A 9836-nucleotide genomic window follows, 5' to 3' on the forward strand; every position below is an offset into this window, starting at 1 on the left:
GATGGTTATATACAAAATGTTTGTTTTTAAAACATTTAATCAAATAATGTGATATCTTTCATTTTACAGGGGGAAAAAGTCCAAACTATATTGATATTATGATCATTACTTCAACCCTGTTATCATTTTCAACCCTGTTATGCTGAGTTCAACCCTGTTATTTGATACTTTTTAATTAATATTTTTGTTATAAAAAGACAAATTAGATCAATGTTTGTTTTGCTGTGTGTAGAATTTACAGGACAGTTGGAAAAAACATGAAAGCCTGATTAAATCCTAATGCATATTTTTAATTCATATTTTTTGAAAATATATGAAGACCAATGTTAGATACTGTTTTCATGACCTGATTTGGTATTCAAATGGTGGGTATTTAAAAATAAAATTCTACATGCAATAAATTATATCAAACAAGGGACATGTCATTAAAAACCTTCTACATGAATTTACTTGAAAATCTTTTAAATTCATATTCACACAGGGTCCAACTTGTCTGTGACGGGGTTGAACTCAAAAACAATTTTCACTAAGAAAAAACACAAAATAACGATTAGAATTTCATGCCTGAGGTGGGAAAACATATTTTCTAAAAGGTTTGACTAATCCACTATCACATGAAAAGATCAGAAATATAACTATTTGATAAAAAAAAAAAAAAAAAAAAGAATGAGGCCCAAAGGGCCCAATTCAGAGAATCGCCCCTATAAAGATTGACCGCTACGGCTTCACGTAGTTTCATGACGTCATCATCCACTTCATCTGATTTTGCGCGGAAAGATAGCGGTTGGGCGCAATAATGGCGATATCAGCAGGGGACCTCCGTTATGTTCTACTAGAATGGACTGAGGGTGAGGACGGAGGGGCGCATAGTATTTTGCCCATCGACTGTGTCCGAAATTTTTCATTTAAAGAATTTCTTAAGAGGAAGGAAAAAACTGAGAAGCTGGTGGAATGGAGAAAAGGCAGCCAACCGTGGCCGGTGCACCGAGCCAGAATTATTGAAGTGGCAAGTAAGTTAAGCTAACTTCATCTGATGTTATGTAGTTAACGTTATATAACGATACAATATTAAATGGCTTTGCTCGCACTTGAAAAAGTGTAAAATGGATCTTGCTATGCCGGCTTGCAAGGCTCATGTGAGCTAACATTAACATTACTTAATTTGCTAATGTTAGCTTAGTCCAGTTGGGAGTTAAAGTACTTCTTGATTCTGAGATCATACAAGTTGCTATATATTAGAAAGTTCATATATCAATATGACCTGAGCAAAAAAAAAATAAAAAATTTCGATGACAAATTGGATTTTTTAGGCTTTTTAGCTCAAGCCTCCTTAAAAAATTTCGCCGCCGTGTCACGTGACCGATGACGTAGTTCGTTGACAAGCGTTGATCTGTTTACATGGCAACACGTTACTTCCTACTTGCAAAACTCCCTTTTCTTAAACAAAAATAGACGAATAAAACATGGTTAAAATTAGGGCTGCAACTAACGATTATTTTAAAAATCGATGAATCGGCCGATTATTTTTTCGATTAATCGATGAATCGGACAAAAAATATTTTTTATATTAACCTCTTTATTCCAAAATAAACATTTTAGACAGAACAAACAAGCACACAAGTACATGTTGCTCATTAACTGTACTGGTGCAATATGAAAAATAAATGTTTGTGTTAAAACTACGCAAACTTACATGAGAAATGTAGCTGTACATCCACAAAATATAGGCTACTTTGTTTCATAAAGCGCAAAAAGAGACATTTTTGTTTTTAAAAGCCCCTAAGGGGTTCAAACAATAGGCCCCCCCATTTCAACGAATGAGTTTTTTTTAGACTAGAAGAGTTCTGCCTTTTAAGACAGGAAAGTATAGCAGTTAAAGTTGCTACTTGAGAAAATACTGAACCATAGAGATGAAAATAGCCCTGTGATTCAAATTATAAATTGTATTTGGAATAAAAATGAGAGAACTAGGGGTGCTAAAAAACACATCCTCCAAAGACAGATATTTACATGGGAATGTGGCAGATAATTAATTGACATATTACTGATCTTGCTGGATTTTATTCTGCTTTACTTCCATAAATTGCAGGATCTTCTTTATGTTTGCCAGAAGATTTAAACTTTAAAAGCCTTGCCCTCATAATTTGCAAGTTAATTTATTTATAAAGAAAATATAAACGCTGCTTAAGCTAATTCAAATGAAATTAAAAGTAAAATAAGTAGCCAACCTTATCACTGTCTGTAACCTACTAACAAGGTAAGGAAAGCATCAGATGAGCTACCTGAGAAACTGTCTGGCAGAACCACGATTATAAAGCCCGATTCCAGCCCATTTCGTTTAATCTTCTTAAATATGTTTTAGTATTATATAGTCGAATCGTAACAGAAGCTTGCGCTGTATTTCATGTTAAAATCATCACTTTGTGAATCCACATGTGAACTTGTCATTGTGTCCTCCATTGCACTCTATGTAGCTTAGCCGGAGCTAAGTCAACGAACTATGTCATCGTACCACGTGACCTAGATGTGGATTTTCTGCCTAGCGGTCGCCGCGGGGCACGTTTTAGTCCAAAAAAATATCTTCACCAGCGCAATCCCGATCTTAATGCCACATTTTCTGAAAATAAGGTCACTAATGCATGTTTTTCCAAGTTGGTCGATTTTAGAAAAGTAGTCAAGAAGTACTTTTTAATGTTTGATTTGGTAACGTTAAACTGATTAGACACGTTTGCAGTTCATGAAAACGTTTCTATTCTTTGCACCAGAATTTGAAAAAACTCTCAAAATCAAACTGCGTGAGATCGAGATGGAGAAAGAAGACACACAAGGGCAAACAAAACGTCCTCACATCCCAAATTCTAAGTACAGTGACCAGCAGGGGCTAACTGAGAAGGCTTCAAAGAAAAAGGTAACATAAACTGACTTCACCAATTGGTGCTATGCTTAAAGTTATCTCCCCCTCTCTCTCTTGTTCCTTAATGTGTATGCATGTGTGTAGGTTTGTAATTGTCTTATCTATGATGATTTCATGTGCTTTGTTGACAAGATGATCAAGTGCAAGGTCATGTAACATAAGTTAACATAAGAGTTGGGATAAAAGTCAGTCCGTCTCTCTGTCACTCAAGGTTGACAATCAAAAGGGAGGGGCTTCCAAATCAAAGCACCAGGAGGGTGAGAAGCAGGAGGAGGGTCATGACATACTTTCAAAGAACAAGGTACACAACCAGTCTGCATCCTGTGTGTTTTGTTTCATTACAAAACAGCAGCTGTTATAAGGTATGAAAGCAGCACAATAGGGAAATTTTTCCCCTTTGTCCCGAGAAGCAGGAGAAGGTGGCGGAGGAGGAGGAGGAAGAGGAGGAGGGTGTGGAGGAGGAGCCGCTTGATTACAGCTCTTCAAAGAACAAGGTACACTAGCAGTCTGCAACCAGTGTGAGTTATTACATTGCAATACAGTAAAGATAAGTAAGACTTTTATAATAAAGTGCTTTACCAGTAGCTGTACCAGGTATGACATCAGCCCAGTAGGCAACTTTGTCCCCTCTCTCTCTCTTTCTCTTTGCCTACCAGCGGGCCAGCGAAGAGAAAGAGTGTATTTGGGACGAAGAGGACATAATACCACCCTCTAAGAAAAAGGTAGCCTAAATGATGACATCCATTGATAGGTGTATTACATACATACATTACATGAAATACAAGATGTGGAAATTTCAAATTGTGTTTTAAGTAAGGAATAAGCACAAGGAGGCCTGACAACCAGTTACATATAGCCGAGGGGAGAGGTTTATGCCCTAGACTCCTAGACATCCTCCCAGCCAATCAGAACAAACAAGGGCTGCACGATATTGGGAAAATAAATGCATTGCAATATTTTCTCCCCAATGATACATATTGCGATATTGTGAGCCATATCAATTCAGGCTAAAGTCAATAATTACCATTCTGTGATATTAATAATTTAATTAATAAGCAAGCTTCATTACAGTGCAAAAGTAAAACACTGTTGGCCATCATCATAATTGCCGTTTTAGGTGTTCATACATATTGTCAGCGTTTCCCAAAAACTCCAAGCAAAGTAACGTTACCTCTTTTTGGTGAACATCCTCCTTTTTGTAGCCGAAATGGTCCCAAACAATGTTCCTCTAAGCTGCGCGCCTGCGTGCACTGCTCGCACATTCTCAGTGCACAAGTATAACTATGTAGCACATAAAATGTCATTCACCATAGACGCATAAATTAATATTTAATTTAGACCTAGTCTAATCAAAGAAATGACACTAAAAATGTGCTTTTCAGAACCGTTTTTCAACGTAACAGTGAGTGACAGGTGTCCAGCCAATGATACGGTCTATTTATGCTACGTAACTAATCATAGCATTGATAGTACTTGTGTATGTGCCCTTCCCGTACGTGCCGAGCAGGTTAGCTACAGCTAACAACAACACAGCGGAGTTATCCGCCGTTATAGATGTTATAATAGATCATAGAGGTTATAGACACAACCCACACACAAAGCTAAAGTTAAAGATAACAAAGTGTGTGTGTGTGTGTGTGTGTGTGTGTGTGTGTGTGTGTGTGTGTGTGTGTGTGGCGACAGCGTGCACATGTTGCTCGCAGTGGTCCTCAGTTTGCTCTGGGGGCTTGTGAATATCGTTCAGCCCTAGAATCAACCATCCATTTTAGAAATGAAGTTATAGAACAATTAAATTTTGTTCTTTTCTCTGTCTCTTTTCCGTAGACAGCTGCTGAAGTTAGAAAACACCTGGACGAACAGATGTGGGAGAAAAGAAAATTCGACCAAATGCAAAGAAATTTGCAGGAGTTGAGGAATGAACTCCAAACTCTTAAAAAGGAAAATGAACGTCTGAAAGACATTATCATCAATCGTAAGTTTTTCTAATTTTATTATTATTAGCAGGGTTTTTTCAGGAGATGGATTTTTTCGTGGCAGAGAAGTATAAACTTAGAAATTTTATAGGCTGAAACACATGTTTTGAAAAATAAATGCTATGTTGTTAGCTGGTTGAGGTAGTGATCACAAGCAGTGATGGACGGGCCCTCGCACGTGCTGGGTGCTATTTTGATTTGAGGATTGTCATTTATTCTTGGTATAACTTCATTCTAGATATCCCTCAAATTCAGAGTGACCTCTCCATTATTGCTCAAAAGGTAATTTCTTCTGATTGTCATTGTTTTTTTAAAATTGTTTCTCAGGCAGAGCTGTAGAGAATTGTGATGTTGAGCTAATTTATAGTGTTAATTATTTCATGTATTTGCACTTTAATGTATTGAAGTGACTAACTTTATTTTTCTTTTATGGACAAGACTGGAAGGACTCCTGTGGAAGATCTTGATTCCTCCTTGACTTTTGTGCAACCGGTGGGTAACCCCCTCGCATTTTTATTTATTTATTTAGTGTACTGGTTACTTAAACAACTGTATGGATTTGATTATTTTTCGCTGATTACTTTTGCATGTAACTTTAATTTATTGACATGTTTAATGTTTTTCAAGCCCGTAAATAAGAATCTATTGGCTTCCTTGGTTGAATAAAAATTGTTGTAGAGTTTTACTACCGTATTTTCCGGACTATAAGTCGCTCCGGGGTACAAGTCGCACCCCCGGACATACTATGAAAAAAAACTGCAACTTATAGTCTGGAAAATACAGTATGTTTCTTTCTTCTCTAAGATTCCAGAAAGGAGATTGAGCACAGAGGAGACCGAGCCCTTTAAAAAGAGTCATATGGTGACTGAGCTCGTTGGAGAAACATCCCAGGTGTGTGTAACCCTTTTATACCTCAGATTTTTCTGTACTTATTTTACTTAATGCTCCAACTGAGCTATAAGGATTTTTATGTTGGGATAGTTAGTGGTAATATATAATTTACTTGCCCCACATGCATAAAGTTGTTGAAGTTTTACAATTGTTGAATTTAACAATGTTTTTCTTCTCAAACAAGACTGCATCAAGAGCTGAGACCTCAGCAAAAACACAGGTGAATAACATATTATGTAGTAATACATATTATGTGCTTTGTAGTAGCCAATTAGTGTTATAAGTTTAGGGCAATGATTATTTTGATTCATATCTTTATCATTAATCTGCATTTATAAAACCTAATTACTATTGGGAAACTAAGCATAAGAATCAATATGAAACATCAAAAGGTTTCTAAAAGTTGCCAATAAATGAATATTGTGATTTGAAATTATTTTTTTAGATTGAAGTTATAAAGGGCTCTGGAGTGTTTTGCTGGGCAGAAGCATGGAAAGCAGCCCGCCTTGCCACCTCTGCTACTGCCATGGTGCGGAATCTGCTGCTGGGCACCTTTGACCTGGAGACTTTGCTGAAAAGCAACCTAAATGGTACAAAATAAAATGTTCCTAATCTCTTCTGTCTTGGAAAAAAAGTTAGTCATAGTCTGTGGAATAAATTATTACTGTTATGTTTAATACCTCAAGAAAACGTGATGTGTATATTAAAAAACAAAAACTCTTACTTTCCCCACCTTCATTTTGAAATATTATTTTAAGGTGGGAAGCCAACCAGAGGGGATGGGGAGCAGCTGGTCGCCCTTGACCAAATTAAAAAGGCAGCCATTAATGGTGAGTAAATGCATAATGCGTTGACAAGGGAAAACAAAACTTTAAAGACTTTATTTCACCACTTTAAACATAGCATACTTGTATCAATGTTTATTAGGCATCAACATAGACTGTATAAGGTAAGGCACCCATTATTTTTACTGTACCTGCTTAGCACCTATAATACTAATTCATCGTTTGCTCACTTCTTGATCCTACCTTTTGTCTTCTTAAGCCACATTTCTGGGGTATTGCACTGTAAGGTGTGTTGTCCTCTATTTTGTAGGACATATAGTGTTGCAAATAACTCCATTGCATGTTGTCGTCTGAAGGGTTAATAAAAAATCATATTCACCCCTCCTTCACCCTTAAACCATTCTGTCCTGTGTTTGTGCCTTAGTTTGTCTTTACCGGTAATGGATTTGCTTGATTTTAATGCGTGCCTTATTTCTCTTTGAGTAAACCTATCATGGCAGCTCGCCAGTGGAGTGGGACAATGGGAGGCCATTGTAAAGTATTTTGGGTACGGTTGGGTGCAGGAAAAATTCTACAAAAGTGCAGTATATTGACAACGATATATGTTTACATGTGTAAAGTTTCTTACATCAGATTAAAAATTTGAGGGATTAGAAACTCTGAATCACTTTACATGTTAACAAATAATCCAAAGTGCATAGGCATCAAGCCTTATTCAGAATAATAGCATGTGATGTTTCCAATCTGAATTCAATTTAAATTTAGAGTCCAATCAGAATCTTTCAATTGACATGTTTACATGACATATTTTTTATCATGGTGAGCCCTTTATCCAAAATATGTGTCCAATTGCAGCAAGCAGTAAGCACTTTGGGTTTCTGATGAAGTGGTATTTTAATATAATTTTTTTGGTCTTCTCTAGATGCTACATTGAAGAAGTGGCCAGCAGTCAGCCGAGGGCAGCTAGGCACATCTATTAATTCAAAGCTCACAGAGCTGAAAAGATCTACAAGATAATTTCTTGGGGGGTATTTCTGTTACTTTTTTTGTTCTTGTACTTTGATTGTTCTTAAGTTAATAAATAATGTTAAATTTCTGCATTTTGGGCTATTATTTATGTTGCCTAGTAGCTATGGATTTTTATAATTTTGCTAATACATAGGTAAACAAGTGCATATATGTGTGGATTGATATAGGTAAACGTATCAGCGGATATAGCTACATGTATGCACATGATCTACACATATAGGTACATGTATGCACATGATCTACACATATAGGTACATGTATGCACGTGATCTACACATATAGGTACATGTATGCACGGATATAGGTACACACATATATGTACATATATTTACATATAATATAGGAAAACGGCCAATTTTATATATGTACATATATGTGCTATTTCATATATGCACATATATGTACATATATGTACAATTTCATATATGCACATATATGTACATATATGTACATATAATATAGGAAAACGGCCAATTTCATATATGTCACATATATTTAAAACCTATATCAAAACCTATATTAAAACATATATGTTTATATAGGTTCTTTCCATGTGGGAAACTGTCTTTGTAGATTATGGCACTCGAGATCCTGCTATGCTTTGTGTCTTCGGAACAAAACAACAGGCTTCATCTTTGAACCCATGTTGAAGCTGGAGTCCCCTGAAGTGTTTCTGTAATGCAGCATTGTGCTTCTCCAACAACTTCTTCACCACAATAAAAATTTCCCTTTGTATTCTTTACAATAAAGATGTACTGCTGTGACATTCATTAAGTCCTGGCACTGACAGTCAATCCTTAGTTGTTACATGAAAAAAGCCTGATTAATCCAGTGCCTGCAGTAGAGCACTTTGGGCTTTAGGAAAGATAGATGATAAACTATTAAAACAGCAATTAGTACTACAAATGCTCATTATATAGCATTCTTTACTATGTTAATCATGTGTTATCACGTAGAAATAATGGATATGATATCAAGCAAGAGTGTAAAGTCTTATCAACAAGCCACTGATATAATATTACAAATTTCCCCCTTTTTTTCCCACTCTTAGTTTCTTTATAGATTATGAGCTTTTGTTTATCAGTTGATTGGAGCACCTGGAATGTTAAACTTACAGCACATGGGAGAAGCAATATCTGGTTAATTAGGATGCATTCCACATGGCACAAACGCCCTTGGGATAACGATTTCCTGCGTTCCCACACAGTGTGTTGTTTTCCTTACTTTCCTCTATCTAAATTTGTATATTAAGTTCCTTTTAGTGACTGGTAACTACACCTGTTTTAGCGCTTTTCCTAGATCAAGTGTTAGTATTTCTGTTCTGCTTCAGGAAGTGGCTGCCTGGAATTTGCACCATTTATGCATCAAGAATGTAGCATTTCAAATAGTAGATTTTGCTTGCACCCTGTTTCTACCACCATATTTGCAAGAGCATATGCCACATGCCCCCTGCTCAGATGAAGGAGCAAGCGACATGTACGCCCACTTCGTCCATATGGCCAGTACAAACAAAAGTGTTGTCTAATTGCCAAGATCAAAATGTTCTATTAAATAATCAATAAACATCCTGCTAATCGGAGTGGTGTTCCCGATCCAGCTTGTAAAAAGTTATTCTTGATCTTTGGTTACACATGAATGAGATGTGAAATTAAGAATTGAGATCAGTCTGGCATTCTTTAGAATGGTTATTCTGTGATCCCATCTAACTCTCGTAGTTTTTAAGAATTCGTATGACATCCAGAGTTGTTATATCTGAGGAAGTTTATACTTCTACTTCAGTTATGTCTTACAGACATTTAAGCTAACTGCAAAGTATAAATAACTAAGATTGATAATAAGCTTAGATTCAAATATCTTTTGCGTTCTTGCATCACATACACAATCTATTGTGAAAAATAATGCTTCCATTTATATAACATAGTAGATTAAACTAGAGGCATAGCTTAATTATTTTTGAGAAACAAAGAATATATGTTTTTGCTGATTTTGCTGAGGCCCAGCTTTCTTCCCCAAGTTTTATGCTCCATTGCTTCAAAACTCCATGTTAAAAGGGTCCCCACTCAACCTGACAGTAAACGTCAGACAGTGCGGCACTGTTCCGCAGCTTCCGTTGTATTTGATTGGGACAAAGGTCAAACCAAGACTTCACTCCTTCTCAGTTCCTGGTTAATATTTTAAATGCTGCAACCTGCAGTGGTCAGAGGATTGTTGTTCCAGCCAAGTGCAAGAGTCTCAGCTCAGATT

The 9836-nt window shown here is 36.4% G+C and overlaps 1 protein-coding gene across 3 annotated transcripts; it reads left to right on the forward strand.

Moving 5' to 3' along the window:
• Positions 1–719: 719 nt before the first annotated feature.
• LOC119773028 (neurofilament medium polypeptide-like) lies at positions 720–7663 on the forward strand. 3 transcript variants are annotated; one of them, XM_038269813.1, is made up of 14 exons: positions 720–1010; positions 2766–2908; positions 3126–3215; positions 3328–3408; positions 3571–3636; positions 4739–4886; positions 5126–5169; positions 5326–5379; positions 5692–5778; positions 5963–5998; positions 6224–6368; positions 6537–6608; positions 6682–6727; positions 7486–7663. In XM_038269813.1, the coding sequence occupies exons 1-14, from the start codon at positions 797–799 to the stop codon at positions 7541–7543; spliced, it is 1284 nt and encodes a 427-aa protein (XP_038125741.1). In that variant the 5' UTR covers positions 720–796; the 3' UTR covers positions 7544–7663. The 3 variants fall into 3 exon arrangements, with proteins under 3 accessions (XP_038125741.1, XP_038125742.1, XP_038125743.1); XM_038269814.1 differs by lacking the exon at positions 6682–6727 and having other exon boundaries at positions 721–1010; XM_038269815.1 differs by lacking the exon at positions 3571–3636 and having other exon boundaries at positions 721–1010.
• Positions 7664–9836: the final 2173 nt, after the last annotated feature.

The sequence above is a fragment of the Cyprinodon tularosa genome, unplaced genomic scaffold, assembly GCF_016077235.1.
Source record: "Cyprinodon tularosa strain WSP-4 unplaced genomic scaffold, ASM1607723v1 ctg74, whole genome shotgun sequence".
Lineage (NCBI taxonomy): Eukaryota > Metazoa > Chordata > Actinopteri > Cyprinodontiformes > Cyprinodontidae > Cyprinodon > Cyprinodon tularosa.

Bases quoted from the DNA above. Each gene is read 5' to 3' on its own strand.
- LOC119773028 (XM_038269813.1), top strand. From the start codon at position 797: ATGGCGATATCAGCAGGGGACCTCCGTTATGTTCTACTAGAATGGACT. The intron at 3,216-3,327 runs GTACACAACCAG...CCCGAGAAGCAG, and splicing joins ACATACTTTCAAAGAACAAG to GAGAAGGTGGCGGAGGAGGA. The intron at 5,779-5,962 runs GTGTGTGTAACC...TTCTCAAACAAG, and splicing joins TCGTTGGAGAAACATCCCAG to ACTGCATCAAGAGCTGAGAC.